The following is a 26,815-nucleotide window of genomic DNA, read 5'->3' on the forward strand; positions in this document are numbered from 1 at the left end:
GTTGAGCAAATAAATAGAGGGGATGTTATGAAAGTAGAACCTAATGTGAGGTTTCAGCTCACACAGATTATTATTACTTATGATTCATTATATGAAACTTAGCAAATGAATTATTTATAGATGCAGTTTGTCTCATGATGGCTGAGGTCATTCAGTATTATTTTACTCTGTAACCAAAGTTTTGTTTTCATTATCGTCTGTTCATTATCGTCTGGTTCACTGTCACTATGAAGGACGCCTTTAATCTGTGCTGTTAGAGCGCCCTCGTCTGGCCGGGCGGAGTGAGTGTGACGAGCAGCTGTCTCAGGCTGAGAGGCTCCTCTGCAGAGGACCTGAACGCCCCATTCTTCATTAAACCCATGCTGGGACAAGAAGAAGGGTCTTAATCAGGGCTTTCAAATTAGCCTCCTTTTGTCCTTGGACGCTGTCAAAATTTTCCTAAAAAGAAAAATTTGCGCCGTCCGCCGTCTCCATTTCCAGCTCAATGTGGACACACGTGGCAATATTTACGTTCTTTCAATCTGAGCCATTTGATTGGTTCACGACTACCATGTGACTATTCATATCGTCTGCTGCCGTCATGGCTTCGGTCTCGGTCATAAGGCGCCTGCTACTTTGGCATGCCCCCCCCCCCCTTCCCCCGCTACTCCAAAACAAGAAAGCCCTGCTTCATTTTCATGAAGCTGTTCGTGATCATCAGGATCATTCTGTGGACATTTTTCTGGTCAGAAGTGTCACACACTTCAGGGCTACAGTTTATTTCTATATAAAATAAAACTGGTTATTTGAATGGCAGCTGTTTATGTCCACAGGAGCAGATGGAGGGCGTAAACACTTCCAGGTCAGAGACAGTGTTAATGCAATCATGTGACTCTCACACACACATATATATATATATATATATATATATATATATATATATATATATATATATATATATATATATATATATATATATAAACATGACACAGCAAAATAAACAGTAGAACACAGACAGAGGAGGTAAAGGTGCCCTGAAGTCGTGTCAGTGGTGTTACCGTGTAACAAAAGGCTTTTATTTTGAAACAAACGACCACAGTGATGACATCACTTATCTTCCTTTCCCATATTTCCTGAGGCTCTGTGGTCCTGAGTCTTCTTCATGTATCAGAAGGTCTGTGTGTATCTCAGAGCTTCATGTGAAGCTTTAGTTGAAGTCAGACTTTACTGTGAGGGAACTCCAAGCACGGGTCTGTGAGGACACTCTGTCCACGAGTTTGATGCCCTGCAGCAGCACTTTCATGGGTAACACCAACCCCTGCACAGCAGGTGATGATGAAGGTCTTTCTTTAAAATATTAATATTTTATGTTCTTTTTTGTCTGGTACAGCAGGGGAAACGATTATTTTCTGGATGTGGAAGTTTGCTCACTTCCAGAGAAATGAACAGTCTGTCATGTTTGAGGTAATTTCATATTAATGCAGACAGAAGATGAACCAAAATTCCTGATTGTACGACTTGTTTTGGTGCAGACTGCACTGATTCATTTGTTGACAGCCTTCAGTCTTCCTGGCTCCGCTCTCTCACCTTTCTGACTTCAGCTCTCTTGTGTCTGTTGCTTTGGATGTTTGAGCCCAGGTATGTAACCTCCTCCACCTTCAGCCCTCTGCTGCTTCCATATCCACCCCTCTCCCTCTCATTCACACATGGATGCTGTCTTCTCTCCAGAGCGCACCTCCACCTCTGCAGGTGGAGGTGCGCTCTGTTCTTCCACCTGCTCCCACTGCAAACATGATGTTATGTTTTTGTATTAACCGAATAAACTAAACTAAATGACGTCATCGTGCAGGTTACAGTGTATCTGTTCAAATATTAAATGAATATTGATAATAAATCCATATGTTTGTTCTTATTAGTGGATTTTTGTATTTCCGGTGACGTTTCTGACATGAAACCACTGTTCTCGCCTCTGGGGGGCAGCAGGTGATAGTTTGAATCCGCCTGTCTCCGGTCACGTGACTGGCCCACTAGTTCCGGGGTTAGCGCTGGCTCAGTTAGCATCCAGCAGCAGTTAGCGATAACACGGAACCAGAGCAGGCTGACGGTCCTCTCCTCCGGGACGTCCTCCTCTGCTACCAGCGCACCTCCTGCCTCCGGATCCCGGCTGCTCCTACCTCCTCCTCCGTCCTCCTGGTCCGGATCGGTCGTTAAGCCCGAAGCATGTCGGCAGTGCAGCGGATGAAAGTGGCGAACGAGCGGCACAGCAAGACGATCACACAGCGGGGACACGTCCAGAAAACATCGGTACGGACACCCAGGCTCGGTGCGCCCTGCAGACGCGGTGCTGCGGCGCCTTTAAAGCCTCTCTTTGTGTTATCGTAGCCCAGACTCGGGTCCGAGAAGCAGCGGCGGAGCTGCAGCTAGCTCGCTAAGCTAGCCGCGGAGCATCGCCGGAGCCGGGCCGTTAGTCTCCATCATGTCGCGTCTCAGTGTGAGCAGAGCCGGTGAAATCGGTCCCGCGGCTGGTTCTGGATGTCTGACCGCTTAGTGTGTGAGAAGAAAGAGAACCGGACTCGTTCCGGAAATCTGGGACTTTAACGTGCGCTCAGGCTTCCGCTCAGCCGTGAGCCACAAAACAGGGTTTGATGTCGTTACCGGGGAGGGGTATTGGCTGCCTTCGGTCCGGCGCACGCAGCAGACTGTCGGCTCTCCGTTTGGGGGCATTTCGAGGCTTCGGCCACCCCCACCTGTGTGGTGCGGTGTAAACAGACGGAGTGGGCGGAGGCGCGCAGCTCCGCACGCACAGGTAAACACGAGTCTGAGGTGTGAGTGTCACACGCAGGCCGAGTTTCAGGGTTAGCTCCGGCCTGCGTGGACACGGATCAGCTACGGGCCGTGCAGGCAGCGCAGTGAACACACACACAGCTGAACCACAGCTGTGTGTGTGTTCACTGTGAGCAGCTGTGAGTCTCACACACACACAGCAGCGCGGTAAAAATGCGTGATTGTGTCTCCGTGGGTCAGTATGGCATCATCACTGTGACAGAGGGAGGAGTTCAGATCCACAGCTGTGCTCTCTGACCTGCAGCTGTGATATAAGCCGCCCCGTGGGTCCTCATAGATGTTTGAGACCTCGTGACTTCACACCTCAGTGTTTCTGCAGGGTTTGCTCCACACAGCGTTTGTGTTACAAACTTCACATTATTGTTGCAGCTTGTGTTTCCAGCTGTGCCTGCTGCTCTGTAGTGATGAACACCTCCATGTTAAATACGTCATCAGTCACATCTGTCTCTGCCTCCATGGCAGCGGTATGTAAACAGTACGAGTCGCTAGGCAACCGGGCGTGCTGCAGGTCTCCATCAGAGCTCCACCTTCATGTGAACATGATGTAAATGCAGCTTCAGGCCCTCAGGGTCCTGCAGGAGCTCAGCAGCTGTGTTTGTGTGCGCCTCACTTCCTCACGTTGTGTTTCCTTTGTTGGAGGTGTCGGTGTCGATGTTAGTCCGACACCGCCGTGATTCTCGCTGACCTCAGACGTTACCCCGGTTACAAACTCTCATGTTAAACCTGATTCAGGGTGTGCACAGGTGGACGAAGCAGTCTCACCTGGAGCTGAGACTTTAAGAGACACCAGAAATAAAACCTCAGGGCGAGGCAGGTGTGAGAGCCAAAGCTGCACCACGAGGCGTGACCAATACATCCAAACACAGCAGTGAGTGGGTTCGCTCACCGTGAAGGTCCCTGAAGCCCACCTGCACCCACATAAACACCTCAGACTGAAGAACACTCAAAACATTCAGAAAAGCTGCATCTGAGAGCCCCACAGTCACAGCAGCAGGTTCACTTTCTGCTCTCACAGACAGATGTTTGCAGCTGCAGCAGTCCTAACTCTTTCTGTGTGTGTATGTGTGTGTGTGTGTGTGTGTGTGTGTGTGTGTGTGTGTGTGTGTGTGTGTGTGTGTGTGTTTTCCAGCGGCCGGTGAACGATGAAAAGTCTCCGGTGGGGCCGTGGCTGCTCGCTCTGTTCGTCTTTGTGGTTTGTGGATCAGGTGAGTTTCTGCCCTGCAGGTACGGCAGGTGCTGTTGCAGATGTTGATGCAGATGTTGATGCAGACTCGTGCTTCCTGCTCAGCTGATCTGATCTGTGGCGTTTGGCCCTCAGCTGTGATTTTCTGCTGGTTTTTCTCAGCTTTGAGTCTCTTTATTCCTCAGACTCTCGGCTGCTCGGCACTCAGCAGCTTCCTGTCGCGCATCGATTTTATCGCTGGCCAATCAGCACGTGTTCCTCCAGCATGTTGTCACAGGAGGGAGGAGCTACACGCTCTGGTTCTGAGGGGGTAGTTTTTAAGCAGAGAGGAGGCATTAAAAATAGTAGATCACAGTAGAATCTCTCTGTGCGTCTCTGCAGCTCGCTGAGCTGGTTTGTTGCTCCTGCCATCAGCAGAAGTGACCGACTTCACGTTACAGGAAGTGTTGTAGGTTACCGCAGTAACGAGGCTGTTTTTAGTGACAGGAAGTTGGTGCTGGACATCGTGACTGAAAACAGCCGCGTGCAGACGAATAAAGAGTTACAGGGTTCAGCACACAGGCAGGTTTGCTGCTGCTACTGTGATCAGTCTTTGCGCACAGACAGCCTGATCAGCTGGGTTACCCCCCCCCCCCCCGTTTCAGGCTGTCACACCTGCAGCAGGTGGGTGGGTACAAAGTGGTCTGAGCTGGCAGCTTCTCCTACATCACTCTGGGATGTGAGGAGTAGATGATGTGGTGAGCAGGCACACCTGAAGCTCTGAGGCCTCCTCTGAGCTGCTTTAAGGTGGACCGAGGCCCAGCGTCCAAACCAGCAGCAGGTCACCGAAGCGCTGTCTGTCCTTCCAGAGCCGAGGAGCCTCAGTGAGCTCAGAGTCTGAGGGTTGCTGTGAGGAAGCTGCTCTGTGTGAAACCACAGGAGCAGCTGCAGGGTGATAACTGAGCTCCACACTTCCTCATCTGCAGCCGACGCAGCTCGCACATCGACGGCGAGATCGAATCTGTGCCGCGTGTCACAACATTTATGACCTTTCAGATCAAACCTGAAGGAGCTCTGAGTGTTAAGAGGCCTCAGAGCGAGCACAGGAAGTGGGCGCAGGCGTCACTGCGAGGCCGTTTCAGGGAGGAAGAAAAACAGGTGAAGAAAAGCTGAAGCAGGAAGTCAGCCTGACTCTGATGCACCTGCTGATGAGGTGTGTGTGTGTGTGTGTGTGTGTGTGTGTGTGTGTGTGTGTGTGTGTGTGTGTGTCATGTGACCTGCTGATGACGCCTCGTCTGTGTGTTGCAGCCATCTTCCAGATCATCCAGAGCATCAGGCAGGGCATGTGATGACCTCTGACCCCTGAGGAGCTGAGCCTGATGCATGGAGGGAGGGAGGGGCACGTCGCCTTCATCGCACACATGCCCATGCACACATATACACACGCACACACAAACACACACACACCTGTGGAGCCTGAACTCCTCCCTCTCTCTCTGCAGCACATCGTTTGCTTGTCGATGAAGCCGATCGATCACGTGTTGCTGATCACTTCCTGTCAGATGAAGTCTTAAACCTCGTTCCCGTCTCCTCTGCGGTTCTCGCTCCATGATTTAAAGGAACAAACCGCTCTTTCTCCCGCTGTCGCCTCCTGAATGAGCTCGTGTCTCAGGCGGTCGCTCTGCCTCCACGACCCCGGCGACCTCCAGGCTCCTTTACTCACAGATATTTGACCTTCATTTGAAAACTTGAAATTCAGCCCAAAGTTTCTGATTTTAAACAATAAAAGCCTGAGAGCAGCAGCCCAGCCTGGAAGGCTTTTAATGTGAAAAGTTTCCAAATTAAAAGCCTGACAGAAACACGTCCTTCAGTTTGGGTTCATATTCTTTGTTGTATATTTTTGTTCTTGTCGTTAATAAATCTCAGTCAGTGATTTTAAAGCTGCTTCCTGTAACAGCTGATCAGGGTTCAGTGTTTAAAGCACTTCCTGTTTATTCTGAGGAGCAGCTTCATCCCTGATGATCCACATTTCATCTCTGGAGCTCTGAAGAAGCAGCTGAGATGTTTCAGGGTCCTGTGAGTCCCAGCTGATCAGTGTGACCTTCTCACAGACTGAACCAGCTGGACCTCAGCAGGATGAACTACAGGAAGTCCTCAGTTTGAGCTCAGAGTTAAATCTGCAGATCAGAGCTTCAGCAGCACGACTCTGATCCAAACATGTAGTTCAGTCTGATCCCAGAGCAGCAGTTATGTGCAGAGCGTGAAGCAGCTGAAGCAGAGCCACGAGGAAGAGCTCAGACTGTGGGCGGGGCTTACAGACGCCTCAGGTGTCCTCGTGATGATCTCTGCTTTCAGCTCTGGTTTCCTGAAGTCCTTCAGAGTCGATGACTCGGCTTTAATGCAGACGAAGAGCTGAACTGAGGTCATCGGGGTCAGAATGAGTCACAGACTAATTTTCCCCTCAAACGCTGAGTTAAAGCACACAGGAAGTGATCTGAATGCAGCTTCCTGTCGGGCCGTCATGTGATCTCTGCGTAGGGCTGTAAAAACAGCGGTTTGCTCCTTTAAACCCCGCCCCCTCCTCTCTTTGTGCTGACAGCGACTCTGAATCCACACACTCTCAGTCCTGCTGGGAACGAAGGAAAAACGAGCTCCACAAACTTCCTGCTGATGTTTCCGTGTTCGGAGAGGTTCCTCCGGCCGGACGACGCTCCGCTTTTCTACAAAATAAACCTCAGATATTTTCTCTACACGCCTCCTCTTTGTCTCTGCTGTGTTTGTGAGAAGAACGCTTCATGTGCACACGCTGAAGCTGTCAGGGGTTAAAGGTCACCTGCTCAGTTTCTCTGAGCTTCAGATCATCAGGGAGAACAAGTCCAGCTGTGAGTCAGTGACAAACCTCCATAAATGTTCAGTGGGGTGGAGCTCAGGTGGAGGACAGGCAGCCCTCCTCAGTCTTCAGGTGGTCCTTCAGAGCTCTGAGGTGTTTGGATCCTCCACACAGATCAGACCAGAGGATGGAGCGCTGCTCCTCCTCCCTCAGGGTGGAGTCCATTCCCTCCTCCATGTTTCTCTGCAGCTTTGGTCCACTGTGGTGTCGTCCTGTCTCCTTAAATCCACCCGTGGGTGCTCAGGACTAACGAGGCAGCCATGAATTCAGACCAATCAGAGTCACAGAGATCTCTCCAGCAGGGCTGCTCCAGGGTTTAGGAATGGGTCAGGGTCAGTCAGGGTTTTCTCTCCATCTTTGTGGTAGAGCCTGTAACCACGGTGACATGTTACAATCAGTCACATGATCAAATGTTTGACTGTCTTCATGATGTTAAAGCTTCACCTCTGACCTCTGCTCCCTGACCCCCCCCACACTGATCTTCTCCCAGAATAAACTCTGAGCTGTCAGGCTGAACATCAGAGCCACACATATCACAGAAAAATGATTTTCTCTTAGAAGGTTGGAGGGTCCTACAAATGTTTCACAATAAAAGTCTCATTAAGAAATGAAGTGCTTCTGACCAGTGAGGGTCCTGAGAGCTTTTAATTTGAAAAGATCCCCGAGCCATGCTGTTGGTATAGATCAGGGATCCTCAAATCCAGGCCTCGAGGTGTCCTGCAGGTTTTAGATGTGTCTCTGCTTCAACACACCTGAGTCAAATATAGAATCATTAGCAGGGCTCTGGAGAACTTGACTGCATACTGAGGAGGTCATTCAGCCATTTGATTCAGGTGTGTTGGATCAGAGACACATCTAAAACCTGCAGGACACTCGAGGCCTGGATCTGCCTGGTATAGAGTTTAATGCAGTAAGTGTAACAGCAGGAGCAGGTTATGGATTATTATGACATCACTGTGTGATTATTAAACAGCAGAAATGAGGAGAAGCTCAGTGACTCCTTCATTTTGCTCACTGACACTTTGAGCTGCTCAAAAATTTATTCATTAAGGTGGAACCCAGCAGCTCTTAAGGTGGAATGATTTCTTGTTGCGTCATACAAGAGTTGACTTCATGGATCAATGAACACTTTAACTCACTAAGCAGGAAAATTATCTTGAAGATGGAATCACAAAAATGTGCTGATGGGAGCAGAAAGTTCTGCAGGTCATCTGCTAACAAATTTATACACACAGTTCATTTTAATACTGAGCCACATTCAGATGATCAGGTCACAAACAAGCAGATCTGATGAGGGAGCATCTACTAACAGAATGAACACTGAGCAGGTTTAATGTGTGAGAGGCAGCTGAGGAGAAGTTTTTGTTTTTGTTCTGAAACACAACAGTGACAAAACAATTTTCCACATACTTTGTGATGTCTGGATTTTTTCTTAACTAAAGTGTACAAAATGATCACTCAAGAACAAATTAGAAGGTTTTTTTTTCCAGGTAGAGTGTTCATAAAGTATAATACAAAAATGTTATAAAAAATATCCCTTCATTCACGAATTTTCTGGATTTTTTTAAAAATAAACAAGCTGTACAAAATTATCACTCCACAAAGTTATAAAACATTTATGCTTCCAGCCTGTGATTTGGTGTCAAAAATACATTTCACTAACTCCTCTTAATTGGAGGGGAAAGCGAAATGTCAAAAAAGTAACTTAAAGGGCCAAATTGTATTTTTGACATCATATTGCGGGCCAGAATTGGTCCACAGGCCGGGAGTTTGAGACTGCTGACAAATTCCTTTTTTTCCCAAGTAAAATATGTTACGTGTCACATGACGGTATAACATCAAAACACTGCGAGGAGGGGAGGAGCAAAGTGTGCCTGCTCTGTGCTGTGACAGGAGCAGCACTTAAACAGTCAGCTCGCATCTTTGATGAAACTGCAATACTGCATACAGGAGAGAAACTGAAGCTAAAGTATCGACCTCATTACACTGGTATTGATCAATATCAATACCAACGTTGGTATTGATATTTGGATCAATCTGCCCACCACTACCAAATTCAGGGGTTGCAGACCGGGTCCTTCAGAGCCCATGAAGACAGCTGTGTAAAAGCAGCTGGTTAAACGAAGAACAAACTTTTTCTCCTTTTTGTGGTTTAATTTTAATTCTTTCATTCAAAATAAGCTGTTAAAACAAGCATAACACATTTCAACATCAAGGAATACAGCTGAGAGAATGATTAATTTCCAACTATATTAAGTGAGACATTAATGTTGAATAAAACTATCCAGTTATGATGCTTAACTTTAATTTCAGGAGTTTATCACAGGGGCACTTCCAGCCTTCGTTGGTCTGTGTAGTAGACTGGTGGGAAAATAAACAAGATTTTGAAGTTTAAGCTTATGTATATTGATTCATTCATCAACCAAACTTAAATTAATATTTATCATGTTAAATATGCAAATGTGATTAATTTTGATTAATTAATGACAAAGCTTCTAATTAATTAGATTCATTTTTTAATTGAGTCCCACCCCTAATAAATTCAGGAACTTATCAAGAACCAGAGGCCACAGATCTCCAGTAAAGGTCTTTTAATGAAAATGAAAGCAGCATGTCCATCAGTCCAAGTTCAGTTTGTCCTCTGCTCTGAGCCATTCTTAGACACACACCTGAGCACATGAACAGGACAGCACATAAACAAAGGCAGTAACACAAACACTGACAGCTTTCAATGCTCCGCTTTGTGCCGTCTCTGAAGGTCTCTGAGTCACATGGAAAGTTGATTTTGGACCTTACTGTAGCTGTAATTAAACACATGACAGTATGACCTCTGACCTCTATCAACCTTCAGGTACCACTGTACACACATGAAACTCAGACAGGTCAAAGGTCACAGACATAAATCTTCACACTTCTGTCCTACGTTTCATTGTTACAAAGAAACACATTCTGTACAAAGGTCATAAGGTCATAGAAACACTCCCTCACACACACAGTCAGCTTAAATGAGCAGCACACACACACGTAACATCAGCATCATTATTATCCAAAGATGTTATCATACTGTGACAGAACTCATTTCTCCAACATCCACTCTGACTGATTTCCTGGAACAGATCGCTCTCACAGCTTTCTGCCAACAAAAACTGATGTTTAACAAGTTTCCATTGATTGATGTCATCTTCACCTCAATCATCATTTCCAACACTCTCAATCATTCTCTGATCATAATGCAATATTCATCATTGTCCAATACAGGAAGACAGCAGGATGGATGGAAACACCTCCACCTGCTGCAGTTCTCCCACTCAACCACTAGATGTCCTTATTATCTAAATGACTGCACACATATAGATCCCCCCCTTCACCCACAGCAGTGCTCAGATCACATGTGTCCTGTTATTATGTGAAACCAGTGTGCAGATTTTCACACTTTGACCTGATGGACTGCATTATATAAATGAAGCAGGTGAGACAGATGGTTGGTATCAATATTAATGTTCTGCTAATAGATGAAAAACTACTTTAAGGAAAACACTGAAACTTATAGATGGGCACATATTTGATCTCCAAGCACCAAAACCTGATGTGTAAGTCCTAAAAACATTGTGTCTATGATGGAGATGTTGTTGGAGGCCTTTCCAGGTGATGTTCTCCTGACTGTGATCCAGAATGAAGCCTGAAAAGCTGAAGCCAGTGTCAGACAGAGACTCTGCAGAGACTGTGTAGAAGGACAGAGCAGCAGCAGAGCATCCAGATCCACTGATGATCCTCTGGCAGATCCACAGGGACACACAGGGATGATGGTGGACTCTACATTGTGTGTGACAGTGGAGCTGTTCTCAGAGCAGTTCATTCTGCAGCACTGACAGTCATCTGCACTTCTTCTCATTCCTCTGTCAGTCACTGCTGGATGAAGCTCTCCTCTCCACTCCACCTCCCAGTAACATGGCCCAGTCAGAGCGTCTCTGCACACAAGCTGCTGCTGCTTCAACCTCTCTGGATCATCAGGACACAGCTCCTCCTCTCTCAGCACACACACCGTCCTGTTTACCTCCAGCTCCTCCACCTGCAGAGAGAAGAAGAAAGAGCAGAGGAGATAAATGAGTGTTTCCAGAGACTCTTCATCAGCTGTCAGTCAGTGATGCAGCACATCCAGTATAAAGAGCAGCAGGGCCTTCAGTCCTGGGACTGTACTAGTACTCATTGTTGTTTCACTTTGGATTTGGATTGAAGTTCATCCAAATGTTTTTCCCTCCTAGTTTTAGTTTGGAGTCTCATGAACTCTAATAACCTTGGTCTGTCCACTCTGAGCTCTTTAGGAACCCCAACAACAACCCCAACAATTCATAGGAGATGTTTCAGTCCCTCATGTAATGGTTCCAGCTGTTAACTGGAGGAACTCCATCCAAACATCTGCTCTCACAAAGTTCTTCATCACCTACAGACTGTTTCCTTCACTCCTTTAAGCTGGAAAATGAATGCAGTCATTGGTCCATGTTGGGAAAATGTCTGCATGCTGCTTTGTTCAGAGAGCTGATTGGCTGCTGACAATGAACTGATGCTGCATCAGAGCATGTGAGCTTTCCAGGAGCCGTTACTATGGTGAGCTCAAAGCTCCCAGAGTCAGCCAGTGTTTGTTAGAGCAAAAAGGCCCAAACAGGAAGTGTTTGTGTCCAATCCTGAAGCCTGTCACCATCCTCCTCTCACAGCTTCACTGAGGAAAGCTGAGAAGGCTGCAGCTTTACAGGAAACACTGGATCTTTGCTTTCATACTAACTGTGTTTAGTACAATACTGCTGAGAGCAGCATGGACTCACTCCAACCCTCTACTTACTCCAGCTCCTCCAGTCTGCAGTGTGGACTCTCCCTAAGATCAGACAGCTGCTTCACATCTGGATCCTGCAGGTTGTGTCCCCCCAGGTCCAGCAGTGTCAGATGGGAGGGGTTGGACTTCAGAGCTGCTGCCAGATAATCACAGCTGATCTTTGACAAACCACACCACTCCAATCTGTATAAAGAATCAAAGATGTGAGTTTATTAGACACAGTTTGAAATCATTCAGTGTTTCATAATCAGAGCTGAAGAAGGTTCAGAATGGAGAAGTTTGGAAAAACTCCAAACAGCTGAAGCCAACAGGATGCAGCTTCAAACAGGAATCCAAACTGTGCAGAGTTTTCAGACTATCTGCCCGATGCAGCCACTTTGATTTTGGACATTTGAATCTCTGTTCTAGGACTAAGTCCTTGAATCATTTCTTCCAGTTGGTCCAACAAGACAGACTCAGTATTGGACATGTGTTCTGGCTCCATGAGGGGAGCTTCTAAATCTGATGTGATGGCCCCTCTGGCTCTGTCAGGTCACAGTACTGAAGAGAGGTCAAACTGAGCACACAGTTGTTCCAGTCTGGACCAAAGACTCTATACTGGAACTGAGGGACTGTTCTGACTGCACCCACTGGGTCTGTTTAAAGGCTCATGTTCTGACTCAGATCATCTATTTCTACTTCCATTTCTTTGGCTCCAAAATGGGGATTCCTGTGAAAACAGGAACTATTTTCCCCAATAACGAGCCCTGGATCAGTAAATCACTGAAACATGTTCTCAGTCAGAAGAACCTGTCTTGTTCTGAGGGAGAGAATCCAAAGATTGAGGCACAGAAACTTGTTCACAGAGAGATAAAGCAGCTAAAATCAGGTCTAAAAGGAAAGCAGAGGATGAGCTGAATAAAGGACACTCAAGGCTGGCTCAGAACAAAACTCAGATGACCCAGCTTTCCACCAGCATTTAAACGCACCATGCACGCACGAATCTGGGAGCTCTCTTGAAGCGTGAAATGTGTCTCAAAAAACTTTGTGCACTCGTAACATGATTTGTGTCGTTTTGTCTGTGCGTATCTGGTGATTAGTGTACTTTTATTTGAATGTTTATTGAAGGTTTTATTGCCATGTGGGTGAACAAGTTCACACATTGGAAATTGCAGTTAACAGAGCACCCAGCCAAGAATACACAAACACAACACAAACACGGGGGGGCATGTGTCCTGAGGTCATGCAGCCGACTTGCAGCGCTACCTTTATCAGGTGAAGAAAACAACACATCATGGGGAAGTTAGGTTAAAAAAAAGTCATCTGGTACAGTGCTCAAAAAGAGCACTATACCAGGGCCAAAAAAAACCACCTTAGCAAAGCATTTGCACATGTAAAGCTAGGACAGCGGCGGTAGGTGAGGTCAGGTCAGGAGGGGATGCAGCCGGAGATGAGAGGGTGGGGGCATTGTGGAGCCAGATACCAGGTTCCAGCCAAAACAGTTCGCTGATAGTGATGGAAGTTCATCAGCGGCCGTGGTACACCAGATCCAGCTTCACAAATCACAACGCAGAGTCGGGGGAAGAGCAGCCGCACACAGAGCCCTGGAGAGATATGATTGCCAACCCAAGGCCGGCAGGGGAGCCGAATTCCTGATAACAGATGTTGTTTTGGAACAGGCTGCTTGTTTTTCCAACAGCCTTCAGTCTCACTGGGGAACCATTCAATAATCCAATATTCCAAATTCATTAATTACCGTCCTCACTGTGCAGAACCGAACCGTATCTCCAGATCTAACCCCTCTCGCCTGCGAGCACGTTAACTTTATGGCTCAGGTCCACCAGGCTTTGAGTCTGAGTCTGTATGGTTCTGAACAGGCCGTCCACCTGGGTCGGCAGCCTCTGCAGATGTCGAACCGCCGCCCAGATTTTCTTAATTTCCCGGTAAATCAGGTATCCTCCGAGCCCAAAGAGAAAAGATACTGCTACCAAAAAGCCGAATATATAGGCGTCTTCCACCTCGAGGGCCGAGAAGCACACAGGTCTCCACGAGCTCCAAGAGTCGATGACGTGTCCAACCAGGTCTGTTCCACTCGGACACGCGGCTCCCCTTTCCCCGATCTCATAGTGGAAAAAATTCGATCAATGGTGGTGAAGGCCCAGTTTGCCAGATCCATGTTGCTCTCAATCTTGTTCTTATTCGGACAGTGTGTGAGAGACGCTCTCACAGCAAGCAGCAAGCGGAGAGATGGGGAGGGCAGGGAGAGAGAGAGAGTGCGACTGTCTCCGACAAGAGCAGGAAGATTTAACGGTTTGTATATGTACTTTTATTTTGTATTCGTAATTTCATAATATTTGTATTTGAACACACATTTACAAGTAGTGGAAGTCATGCACAAAACGTTATTTACAACTTACAAAAAATTACAACTCCAGCATTACAGACACACAAATATTTTGAGACAATTTTCTCTCCATAGTCCTGTGGCCCCCACCACCTCCACATTAGAGGATCTAATTGTAATGTTCAGACTGCAGTGAAACTTCCTCCACTAGGTGGCAGTGTTTGATGAGAAAGTGTTAGTGTCGCTGCCCTGTAGGCAGGAACAGGAAAATGCAGGATTTGTCCTGAAATTGGGAAAAGTGGTTAGCACTATGGCCTTAAAGCAAGAAGGTTCTAGGTTGGAGCTTCTTGGTCAGCTGGGCCTTTCTGTGGACTTTGGATGTTCTCCCACAGTCCAATGAAATGCTGCTTCGGTTCATTGGTGCTTCTAAATTGGCTGTAGGTGTGGATGTGAGAGTGTGTGCTTCTCTGTGATGGACTGCTCACCTGTTCAGGTGTACCACGCTGTTCCCTTCATCAAAGTTACCAATAAAGTTCCAAAGAAGAAAGAATGCAGAGAAATGTGCTGATTTAAAGCCTTTGAAGTGCTTCAGATGATATCTGTCCACTTGTGTCCACTAATTGATGAATGTCAGCTCTCTAATGCAGCTTTGATCTTCACAGTCTGCTTTATGAAGCTCATTCTAACCCTGAATGTCAGAGTGTTCTTCCTTCTCTTTGCCATCATTCATGGTGGCAGTGGAGGACATTTGGATGTTGGACTGTGTTTTGGATGTTGTGTGTCTGTTTTGTGTTGGACTGCTGTCTGTAAAGCAAACGGCCATTTTGGTTTGGATTTCAGTGTCAGACAGACTTTAAGATGGAATGAAGTGTTTGAGAGTTTCACAGTGAATTATCCAGTGGAGGATTTTTCTTCTTCTTTGAACAGTACTCAGTTATCAGGGTCCCTGAGTCCCTGGGTCTCTGAGTTAGGAACGGTCGGAAGGCTGGGTGGCACCATGTGGAGGGCCGCATGTGGACCGTGGACCATAAGTTGAGCATCACTGTTTGAAGCTTTGCAATGTCAATATTGTTCTGCTACAGTCAATGGACTAAAGCAGAGAAGAAGAAACCAGACTTTACCTCAGTAAAGATCCTCAGTGTGGATCAGTATAATATCCTTATGTTTGCAGTTTAGTGTTTCACATCAGATTCATCTCAGCACAACTAAAACATGGAGACTGACCTCAGAGTTTCAAGAACACATCGTGGACTCTCCAGAAAACCACACAGATGCTTCACTCCTGAATCCTGCAGGTCGTTTCTCCTCAGGTCCAGCTTTCTCAGATGGGAGGGGTTGGACTTCAGAGCTGCTGCCAGATAATCACAGCTGATCTCTGACAAACCACAGTTCTCCAAACTGTATAAAGAATCAAAGATGTGAGTTTATTAGACAAAGATTGAAATCATTAATATTGAACCACTGTTAACAACATCACACTTTGTTGAAATAAACTTTAGTTTTGTGAATAAATGTGTGAAATGCTCCTAAATATAAAGTGAAAATAAAGCTGATGACATTTGATTTGCTGCAGTTTCTTTGTGAGGGAGCAGGACATACAAACAGCTGCAGAGGGCGTGTCTGATGGATTGAACATGAAACAGGAAGTGTTGAGCTGAAATCTGCTCAGAATGAATGCAAGTGCAGGTGTGTCACAGGTGAATGTGGGTGGACTCACACTCTGTCACAGTGTAGCACGAGCGCACTAACATCCACTCTGAGTGCAGATCATAGAAAGTGTCTGCGGCAGCTGGAGCTGACGGTCCTCACATCACAGAAAGTGTGTGAGAAGAAGAAGAAGAACATTTACCCAACAGTTTAATATTGGCCACATTATGATCACCATGGCAATGAGTATAACAGAGCTGCCCACCTACTCCAGGACATCATGAGGAGGTCACACTTTGCCTGTGCTGGAAACTATCAACAATCTCAAGGTTACACGTCCATCTGCAGAGATCTTGATGTTCCTTTGTCCACAATGCACAACATAATCAAGAAGTTTACAGCCCACAGCTCTGCAACTGATCTCACTGGACGTGGATGGAAGAGAAAAACTGATGAAAGGTTGCAGTGCAGGATAGTTCAGATGGTGGATAAGCAGCTCCAATCAAGTTCTACAGAAGTTCAAGCTGTCCTGCAGGCTCAGGGTGCATCAGGACCCACTGCTGACACAGAGACATTAAAAAGCTAGACTGCAGTTTACCAAAATGTACGTGAGTAAGCCAAAATCCTTCTGGGACGATGTCCTGTGGACAGATGAGACCAAGACAGAGCTTTTTGGTAAAGCAGGTCATTCTGCTGTTTACAGAAAACAGAACGAGGCCTACAAAGAAAAGAACTCAGTACCTACAGTCAGATATGGAGGAGGTTCAAGGATGTTTGGCTGCCTCTGGATTCCTTTACTGTGTGCAAGACATCATGAAATCTGAAGATTACCAAAGGATTTTGGGTCATAATGTAGGGCCCAGTGTCAGAAAGCTGGGTTTGAGTCCAAGCTCATGGGTCTTCCAGCAGGACCCGTTGAATCCTAAATGGTTCCCCTCACACTACGCAACAAAGTCCTTCACTGTCCTCCTGTACTCATCCTCATCTCCCTGCTGATACATCCAACTATTGCAGAGTCTTCAGAAACCTTCTGAAGATGGCAGATCTCTGAGCAGTAGCTGAAGTCTGTGGTGTAGAGGGTGAAGAGGAAGGGAGAGAGGACAGTTCCCTGTGGGGCTCCAGTGTTGCTGACTACTCTGTCAGACACACAGTGCTGCAGATGTACATACTGTGGTCTGCCAGTCAGGTGGTCAACAATCCAGGACACAAGGGGGACATCAACCTGCATCCCTGCCAACTTATCACCCAGAAGAGCAGGCTGAATGGTGTTGAATGCACTTGAGAAGTCAAAGAACATGACCCTCACAGTGCTGGCTGGCTTATCCAGGTGAGCGTAGACTCGGTATAGCAGATAGATGATGGTGTCCTCAGCTCCCAGTTTCCTCATGGACAATCATTTCATCCTCCCGCTCTTAAAAAGAGTTTTCCTCTTTCTCAGTTTAATCACATCCAAAGCATTTGCAGTACTGATGAGAATTTTCAACTACAATCAGATATTTTAGAACAACAGTTTAAGGCGAGACAACACGAACGCGAACGGGTCACAGAAGCACGTCAACGTTTCTCAGTCATTTCACAACTAGATTGTTTGCATAATACTAAACCCAAAAAGGTGGTGAATAATATTAATTGTATTATACAATCTTCTTCTTTTTCCACTGAGTTAAAAATGATTATTAATAAACATTGGCATATCATCAGTTCTGACCCCTCTCTTAAATCTTTACACCACTGAGGTTTGTTTATAAGAGACCTCCTAATGTGAGAAACTACTTAGTTAGATCCTGCCTCCCGATCCAAAAACCAACCATTTCCTCAGAGATATCATCTGGTAATTATCACTGCAGGCATTGCACTCAAGGCAAATTCACTCACAAAACCAATATTTTTCATCACCCACGATCGGACAAACCCTATAGAATTAATCATTACATGTCAAACCACTAACATCATATACATGCTTACATACCCGTGTGGTTTGGTCTATGTTGGCAGAACCCCACGACAGCTGAAAACTAGAATATGAGAACATCGCTCAAACATCCCTGATCATGATACTAACAGTTTGGTTTCAATCCATTTTACCCAGGCTGCACACAACATATCTTCTTTACATTACTGTGGCATAGAAGCCATAAAACCATCACGACGTGGCAGTAATACTAATTCTCTTACTTTAGAGAGAAGCGTATTGGATATATACCCTCAACACTTTATCTCCTTATGGTCTGAATGAAGAATTCAATTTGAGACTGTTTGTAATTTTCAGTTTGGGTCATTATCCCTTGCCAATCCTATTTCAGTGTTTCATTATTTCATTGTCTTTCCATGCATATCATTGTGTATTTATGTGTCTCATTCCATTTTTCTTGTACACTGTTTTTCACCTTGTTGACTATTATTTATTTATTTATTATATGTATTATTCTGTCCTTGTGATTAGCCCCTAACATTTATTTATTAACTTTTCAAGGCCTTTTCAGTCTGTAATGCACATGTTAGGATTTTATAGTCTTTTTAATATTTTCAGCTTCACTAATTTATTTCAACTATCAATGATTGTTTGGGGTGTGATTCCCTCCCCCTCTTTTTCCATATTAGGGCATTGAGCAATCACAATTGAATGACCACCTTAAGAGTGGGCGGATATATAAACATGTGCTTTGCATCGACTCATTAAGTCTGAAGAAGGCCATGTTGGTCCTAAACGTTACTTTTTAAGGTCTGTTCAGATTAAAATTTTCCAGGAGTTCTCTGGTGTCTGGAATTCTGTTTTCCATTGATTCTTCATTTTTCCTGCACCCTTTAATTTTGGATGTGTGTTCTACTGAGACTCACTTTGTAACTGTGCAATAATTCCTGCTTCAACCTGTTTGTGTTTCACAGACTGCTGTGTGCCATGACCTTTGACCTGCTACAGAGAGTTAGCTGTGGTTATTAATGGTTGTATCTCATACTTAGAACTGTGAGTAAGAACAGTACTCAGTTAATCAGGGTCACCTCTCTCTGAGTTAGGAAAGGTCAGCAGGCCGGGTGGAACGCTGTGGAGGGCCGCATGTGGGCTGTGGACCATAAGTTGAGCATCACTGTTTGAAGCTTTGAAATGTGAACATTGTTCTGCTACAGTCAATGGACTAAAGCAGAGAAGAAGAAACCAGACTTTACCATGAAGATCCTCAGTGTGGATCAGTATAATATCAGCCTTATGGCAGCAGTTTAGTGTTTCACATCAGATTCATCTCAGCACAACTAAAACATGGAGACTGACCTCAGAGTTTCAAGAACACATCGTGGACTCTCCAGAAAACCACACAGATGCTTCACTCCTGAATCCTGCAGGTTGTTTCCCCTCAGGTCCAGCTGTCTCAGATGGGAGGGGGTGGACTTCAGAGCTGCTGCCAGATAATCACAGCTGATCTCTGACAAACCACAGTACTTCAATCTGTATAAAGAATCAAAGATGTGAGTTTATTAGACAAAGTCTGAAATCATTGAGAGTTTCATAATCAGAGCTGAAGAAGGTTCAGGATGGAGAAGTTTAGAAAAACTCCAAACAGCTGAAGCCAACAGGATGCAGCTTCAAACCAACACAACAAGAGAAAAACTTTCAGATTAAAGTCGCACATTTATAATAAAAACTAGAAACACTTGAAAAAGTCGTGTTTTTCCTTCATGGCTTCACTTTTAAAGGTGAAGCTGGAAAGAAATTCCCATCTTGGAGCTCCAACAACACCTTTTCCCAGTGCGGTTCTTAAAGCAGACAAACTCCGAGCTCGTCTTCATTCCAACAAGTCGTCTTCTGAGCTGGACCAACAACACTGGTCTCTGTGTGCAGCTGCTGTGATAAGATTAAGATAAGATAAGATAGTGTTTATTTGTCACATGCACAGTTATACACAGTACAATGCACAGTGAAATGTATTTTGTACCTGCAACCATATATACACACACATATAAATAAGAAGAATAAAAATAAAAAAAGTAATTCACACTATACACTATACTCTATATACTATACACCAGAGGTCCCCAACCCCCGGGCCGTGGACCGGTACCGGGCCGTGGGACATTTGGTACCGGGCCGCACATAAAGAATAAATAACTTAAATTATTTCCGTTTTACTTATCTGCGCCTAAACTATATTTTATTTTGAAAAATGGGCGGATTCGCTCCGTTACTTCCCTCCATGACTTCCTCTTGACGTGTCAAGACGTTTCTGCTCACATGATACGTCACCGCTAAAATTAAACCCAGAAGCTTCAGGCCGGTCTAACGAAATCGGTTGGTTGACCTACATAACGCTTCTTTAAATTTTTGAGTGCTCAACAAGAGTAGAAAAGCGCTATGTAAGAACTAGTCCATTTACCATTTTTATTTATCAGCACCGGGGATAGCAGTGAGGTAGACCCAGCCATCAAACTGCCTCTCCAGCGCTTGACACCGCGGCTCTGCAGCCACGCTCCATGTGAAATCGGCCGAACCCAGTCAAACCAGAAGCCAGCAAAAATGAGTATCAGAGAAACAAGCTCAGGGGGCTTACACTGATTCAGTGTTATGGTGAGTTGTATTTTTCATGCGCTTTATACAGTAAAAATCACCTAAGTCGAAGTCGCACAAATCGGGTTTTCGCTCTAGTTGGATGGCATCTGCAGGTCCTGATTTTTCCTAACATTAATTCCAATAAAATCATCACATTAATCCGTCGGATATTCACCTACCTCGGATGAAAAATCTGGTCCCATTGTAATAAATTTCCAGTTAAATGTGATCGCATAAACTGGATGAGTTTAGCGCTAAAACCCTCCTCAGCTCCTGTCCGCCCACTTCCACGCATCGGCTCGTTCGTGCACAACTACACACACACTAACAACGCCTGGAAATTGTTTTAGTGTTTATATCAGTTCATTTCACCGGGGATAATCGTGGCAAGTGTAAGCTACAAACTTGCACTTACGAGTAAAATTTCAGATTATAAAATTTGCAGAAGCAAATTCATAGATGAAGCAGAAGCCATTGCAGCGAAATTCGATAATAGACCCCAAACTGGGCCATTTGAATCCGACTGAGGTGATTTCTACTGTATTTGTTTTTGCGGTGTATCTTATTTTGAAGGCATGTTTTACCATGGCTCTAACAGCTGACCAGGGAGCGCTGTGGGCAGAGAGCCTGTTATTCATGTTGAGGCGGGATGTTACGAGAACGCTGCTGATAGAGTTGCATACGAATACAAAGTGGATTCCCGTTTTTTATTATTATACGTAGAAAATATCACACTTGGTTATGGTCGTATCATTTATTTTGACGTATTTATTCGCCACACTTTAAAAGCCGGTCCGTGGAAATATTTTCTAACACTAAACCGGTCCGCGGCTCAAAAAAGGTTGGGGACCACTGCTATACACTATACACACTTTTTAAATTATAATATTTACATTGTGCAATAATGGTCCAGTTAGGGCTCAGAGTTGAGCAGACGGATGGCTTGTGGGTAAAAACTCTTCTTCAACCTTTCAGTCTTAGCCCTCAGGCAGCGGTAACGCCGGCCTGATGGGAGCAGGGAGAAGAGAGAGTGTCCGTGGTGGCTGGGCTGTTTTAGGATCTTCATGGCCCTCAGCCTGCACTGCTTGGTGTAAATGTCCTGCAGGTTGGGGAGGGTGGTTCTGATGGTCCGTTCAGCTGAACGAACCACCCTTTTTAGGGCCATGAAGTCCTGCTTGGTGCAGTTTCCCATCCAGGTGGTGATGCTCCCACGCATGATGCTCTCGATGGTGCAGGTGTAAAAGTTCCTGAGCACCTTGAGTGGGAGCTTGAAGTCTCTCAGCCGCCTGAGGAGGTAGAGACGCTGTCTGGCCTTCTTCACAGTGATGTTTATGTGATGAGTCCAGGACAGGTCCTGTGAGATGGTCACTCCCAGGTATTTGAAAGTGTCCACTCTTTCCACCTCAGCACCACTGATGACAAGTGGATGGTAGTCCCTCTGCTGCTTCCTGCTGAAGTCCACGATCAGTTCCTTTGTTTTGCTGACGTTGAGCAGGAGGTGGTTCTCCTGGCACCAGTTCTCCAGGCGGGAGACCTCTCTCCTGTAGGCTGTCTCCTCATTGTGAGAGATTAGTCCCACAACAGCAGTGTCGTCAGCAAACTTGATGATGACGTTGGACTCTGACGTGGCCTCGCAGTCATGGGTGTACAGTGAGTACAGCAGAGGGCTGAGCACACAGCCTTGGGGGGATCCAGTGTTGAGGGTGAGGGAGGATGAGGTGAGGTGACCCACTCGTACCACCTGTGGTCTGCTGGTCAGGAAGCTGTGAACCCACCTGCACAGGGATGGGCCCAGGCCCAGGTCCAGCAGCTTAGAGACCAGCCTGGAGGGAACTATGGTGTTGAATGCTGAGCTGTAATCTACAAACAGCACTCTCACATAGTTCCCCTTACCAGTGTCTATGTGTGAAAGGGTCTTGTGGAGGAGGAAGGATATGGCGTCATCTGTGGATTTGTCTGGCCGGTATGCAAACTGTAGTGGGTCGAGGGTGGTGGGCAGTGAGGAGGTGATGAATGTCTTGATGAGTCTCTCAAAACACTTCATCACCACAGAGGTGAGTGCTATGGGCCTGAAGTCATTGGGGCTGCTGGGGTGTGGTTTCTTTGGGACAGGGACTATGATGGACTTTTTAAAGCAGGTGGGAATCACACACAGTTTCAGTGAGAGGTTGAATATCAGTGTAAACACAGGTGCCAGCTGGTCAGCGCAGGTCTTAAGGACACGTCCACTAATACCGTCTGGTCCAGCCGCTTTCCTGGTGTTTACACGTCTAAACGCCCTCCTCACGTCGCGCTCCGTCACAGTGAGTGTCTCCGCCCCTCCGGCCGGGAGCGCAGCGGGATGTCGGCTTCCCGACTCAAAGCGCGCAAAGAAGATGTTGAGTTCATCAGCCAGAGAAGCGTCGGCACTCACCGGGTGTGTGTGTGGTGCTTTGTAGTCCGTGATGGTGCGTAGTCCCTGCCACAGTCCCCTGGAGTCAGACTGTTGTAGTTGCTGTTCCAGTCTGCGGCCGTAGCGATGTTTAGCCTCTTTCACCGCTCTGCGGACGTTGTATGATGCAACCTTGTAGTCCTCCATGTTCCCAGAGGCGAGGCCGGAGTTGTAGGCAACGGTGCGGGACCTCAGGGCGTCGCGGACAGATTTATCCACCCACGGCTTCTGGTTGGGAAAAGTCCTGATGGTCCTCCTAAGTGAAGTGTCTTCAACAACTTTCCCAATAAATCCCACAACAGTTTCCGTAAACTCCTCGATGTCTCCGCCCGCGCTGCTGCGAAACATGTCCCAGTCGGCTGAATCCAACGCACCCTGCAGAGCGGCCTCTGTTTGATCAGACCACCGTGTCACTTCTCTCACAGCAGGGGGTTCCTGCCTGAGCCGTTGTTTGTATTTCGGCATGAGAAGGACAGCGGTGTGGTCAGACTTCCCAAAAGGCAGAAGAGGCTTTGCTTTGTAGCCATCTTTGAATGGAGAGTAGCAGTGGTCTAGGGTCCTCTCTCCTCTGGTGGGGCAGTCGATGTGTTGAATCAACTCCGGTATCAGCTTTTTCAAGTTTGCACTGTTAAAGTCCCCGGCTACGATGAGAGCCGCATCACGCTGGTTAGCCTGATAGGTGGAAATCGCCTCATGTAGCTCGGATAGTGCAGTGTTTGTGTCCGCCTGAGGTGGAATATAGACGGCGCTGAAGATGACCGAAGTGAACTCGCGGGGCAGGTAGTGGGGATGGCATTTCAGGGTTAGGAGCTCCAGGTTAGGGGAACATGATTGTTTCAGAAGGACAACATTCCTACTGTCACACCAGCTGTTATTAATCATTAGGCACACACCTCCTCCTCTTGATTTTCCAGACTCACTCGTTCTGTCCGTGCGATGAACACTGAAGAACTCCGACGGCTGTACGGCGTGGTCCGGTATGAGGGAAGTCAGCCATGTCTCCGTGAGACAGATGATGTTGCAGTCCCTTATGTCCCTCTGAAACTGTATCCTGGCCCTGAGTTCGTCCAGCTTGTTATCCAGTGACTGGACATTAGCCAACAGGATGCTCGGCAGTGGCGTTTGGTGCGCTCTGCGCCTCAGCCTCTCTCTTACGCCGGCTCTTTTCCCTCGGGGCCTTGTCCGTGACCTGGGTGCTCCGCGTCCTTTGTTTGAGCTGGCCCACTGGAAACGCTGGATCTCCCGAGGCCAAGTCGGGTCGGGAGAAAAAGGTGTCAGAATACAGCCAGAGTGCTGTATTCTGATATTAAAAAGAGTCTGTCTGTCATACGTGATATGACACAGAGCAGGCGGAATTATAAAGTCCAAAATTAGAGCTAAACCTAATATATACAAACAAAGCGTAGGAGCAGGTACGACGGCTGCTGACCTCACCAGCGCCATCTTCGAGCGCTCAGGCGTTCGAAGCGCTCAGGGAGCGCTCAGACGAGCGCTCAGGGAGCGTCTACAAAGTGCAGCACTGAAAGAACATCCAGAAATTTGCTTCTGTCACACAAACATCTGCTGTCATTATTTTAGCCAAACTCTGTGGAGGCCTTTATTGGAGGTCAAAGGTCATTAAAATGGTCAGAGCAAAGAGGGTGATGAGGAAATATGATGAAATGTTGTGTATTAGCAGGAAGTTCTTGAATCATTTTCCTCATAAAGCAAACAAAATGATGGAGAAACATGTTTGTACAAACTCAGTGTTGTAGTTGGATCAGCAGGATGACCCTGATGGTTAAAGTGATTTTAGTGACGCTGTATGAGAGTGAAGTTATTACTTAGTATTTATGATGATGAGCTCTCACTGCTGTGACGATGTCATCCAGACAGAGTTTCTAAAGGTCAGCCGCAGGCTGTCAGGGCCTGGAGATTCATCAGTGTTTAGCTGATTGATGCTGTGATCAGCTCCTCTCTCCTGATTCCAGCTCACAGTGCAGAAAAGGCTGTGAGCTCAGAGGGATCAATGATTCCTAAAAAGGAGCTGATGGCGTCTCCATCAGAGGGCCGCCTCCTGAACACGAGCGAGCAGCTCTCTCTGATGGAGCGCCTCTTTCCTCCTTCATTCAAACACAGTTTCCCACTGCACTCTTTAACCACCACACAAAACTACTGCCACGCCTCCTCTGATTGGTGGAGCTCCAACATTCCCACTGACGTCACTTCCTGTGAGCTTCATCCAATGAAATTCCTTATTACCAGAGTCTGTAGGTTTTCTTCTTCCTCTGCTCAGCTCGATGTACCTGTGAACATCCTCGTTACACTTTATGCTTTTCATGGATTTCATTCAGCAGATCCAGATGACTGAGACCTTTGACCTTTGGTAAGCTGTGAGGGGGCTGCAGCCCCCCAGCACAGAGGCTGTCAGCAGCAGTGATCAGAGGACTCAGTGAGCTCTGTGCTGCAGTCAGAGGTTGGACCTGTGAACATCCTGTCTCTGCTGCTTTGGCTCTTTGTGTTGAACTCTGTGGGGACTGAGGACTCTGGAAAGGTCACTGAGAGAAGCTCTGGAACAAACTGCAGCTCAAAGTTCACCTTCACAGCTCATTTGGAAAGCAGTGGCAGCAATCCTCTCTTTATCTTCAGCTCCTGCAGTAACCTCAGCTCAGAGTCTCAGATTCAAACCAGCTTCTAGTGGTTTCCCTGGTTTCTGCGCTTCAGGGAAAAAGGACTTCCTCTTCACTCTGATTGGGTCTCTGTCAGTCGGTACCAACCCTGCTCTGCTCACTGTTTTACTTCCTGTTTGATATGATGCTGCTCACTGAAACTGCTTTTGCTTCTTCATTCATGAGCAAACATACAGTCACTGCACAGCTTCAGATTTTAGACTCCAGCTGAGCCTGAAACAGTGTCAGCAGTTATTATTCATGCTCATGTTCCTGAGGAGCTTCTCATTTGGTCCAATGATCCAGGAGAAAGTGTGAGCAAAGTGCAACATGCCGGTGTGGCTGTCAGGGAAGTTCTTCCATAGACTCGGATCCAGATTTCACAGCAGGTTGAGTGGAAAATGTTGGAGTTTGGGATGGTGACCCCTGACCCTAAACTACAAGAAGATCACAAACAGCAGGTGGACACAGACAGCTTCAATCAGTCTCTCACAGATGCAGAAGCCCCGCCCACATTCAAAGCATCATCATCATCATCATCATCATCCTGGTTCCAAAAACAGACTCATCACCCTGAATGACTTCAGGCTTTTTAAAGCTGGTACTGACACACATCAGCTCTGTGGTCCCAGACACCGCTGAGCCTCTACAGTTCACCTACCACTCCAACAGGTCAGTGGATGACACAGTGACCACGGCCCTCCACCACAGCTACAACACCTGGAGAGCAGCAGAACCTACACTGGGATGCTGCTCCTGGATTATAATTCGGACTCTGATACCATCAGACCAGGAAAGCTGATCCAGGGGTCCCGACTCCCACCTGTAACTGGATTTTGGACTTCCTCACAGACAGACCACAGATGGGGTGGATGGGAGGCAGGGTCTCCTCTGAGCTCTCAGTCAGCACAGGATCCCCACAGGGCTGCTGTGTCAGCCCTAAACTCTTGACCCTCTACACCCACGACTGTGTCTCCACCCAGGAAAACCCCGTCATCATCAACACCTCCATCCTGGGCCTCATAAAGGGTGGGGACGAGTCTGCATACAGAGACCTGGTTACAAACATCAGTGTCTATGGAGAGGAGAATGAGCTCCTCATCAATGTAGACTAAAGCTGTGAAATAATGGCAGACTTTAGGAAACAGGCCCCGCCTCTGCAGCCTCTCCCTGGGACTGAGATGAAGAGAGCTGACAGCCATGAGGTCCTCGACCTTCACGTGACATCAACCCCGAGCTGGACTGTAAACAGCACAGCCTTAGAGACAAAGGCCCAGCAGTGGCTTTACTTCATCAGGCTGCTCAGGAAGGCAGGAGTGAGCAGTCGCCTCCTCAGCAACCCTACAGAGGACTGATGGAGAGCATCCTCACTGCTGCATCACTGTCTGGGATGGAAACACCACCCAGGCTCAGAGGAAGGCTCTGCAGAGAGTCAGAGAGACTGCAGAGAGGATCATAAGGACTCATCTTCCATCCATGGACTAATACACACACAACACTGCAAGAAAAGAGCCCAACACATC

The 26,815-nt window shown here is 46.7% G+C and overlaps 3 protein-coding genes across 3 annotated transcripts in view; 2 read left to right on the forward strand and 1 right to left on the reverse strand.

Annotated features, from left to right (window-relative positions):
- The window catches only part of LOC115776948 (NLR family CARD domain-containing protein 3-like), a 507,515-nt gene that overhangs the window by 280,928 nt on the left and 199,772 nt on the right, over window positions 1-26,815 (forward strand). The gene's annotated exons all lie outside the window — the stretch shown is intronic.
- Window positions 1,998-6,735, forward strand: LOC115776978 (stress-associated endoplasmic reticulum protein 1). Its single transcript, XM_030724796.1, has 3 exons — window positions 1,998-2,283; window positions 3,953-4,028; window positions 5,294-6,735. Exons 1-3 carry the CDS (start codon window positions 2,200-2,202, stop codon window positions 5,332-5,334), a joined length of 201 nt encoding a protein of 66 aa, XP_030580656.1. The 5' UTR covers window positions 1,998-2,199; the 3' UTR covers window positions 5,335-6,735.
- The window catches only part of LOC115776947 (NLR family CARD domain-containing protein 3-like), a 39,306-nt gene continuing 21,942 nt past the window's right edge, over window positions 9,452-26,815 (reverse strand). The window contains exons 8-12 of the mRNA XM_030724745.1: window positions 19,407-19,511; window positions 18,942-19,115; window positions 15,251-15,424; window positions 11,713-11,886; window positions 9,452-10,944 (exon numbers count right to left, since the gene is read on the reverse strand). Coding sequence (XP_030580605.1) covers window positions 10,926-10,944; window positions 11,713-11,886; window positions 15,251-15,424; window positions 18,942-19,115; window positions 19,407-19,511 — 646 coding nt within the window. The 3' untranslated portion in view covers window positions 9,452-10,925. The remainder of the gene's footprint in view (window positions 10,945-11,712; window positions 11,887-15,250; window positions 15,425-18,941; window positions 19,116-19,406; window positions 19,512-26,815) is intronic.

This window comes from Archocentrus centrarchus, unplaced genomic scaffold (assembly GCF_007364275.1).
Source record: "Archocentrus centrarchus isolate MPI-CPG fArcCen1 unplaced genomic scaffold, fArcCen1 scaffold_41_ctg1, whole genome shotgun sequence".
NCBI lineage: Eukaryota > Metazoa > Chordata > Actinopteri > Cichliformes > Cichlidae > Archocentrus > Archocentrus centrarchus.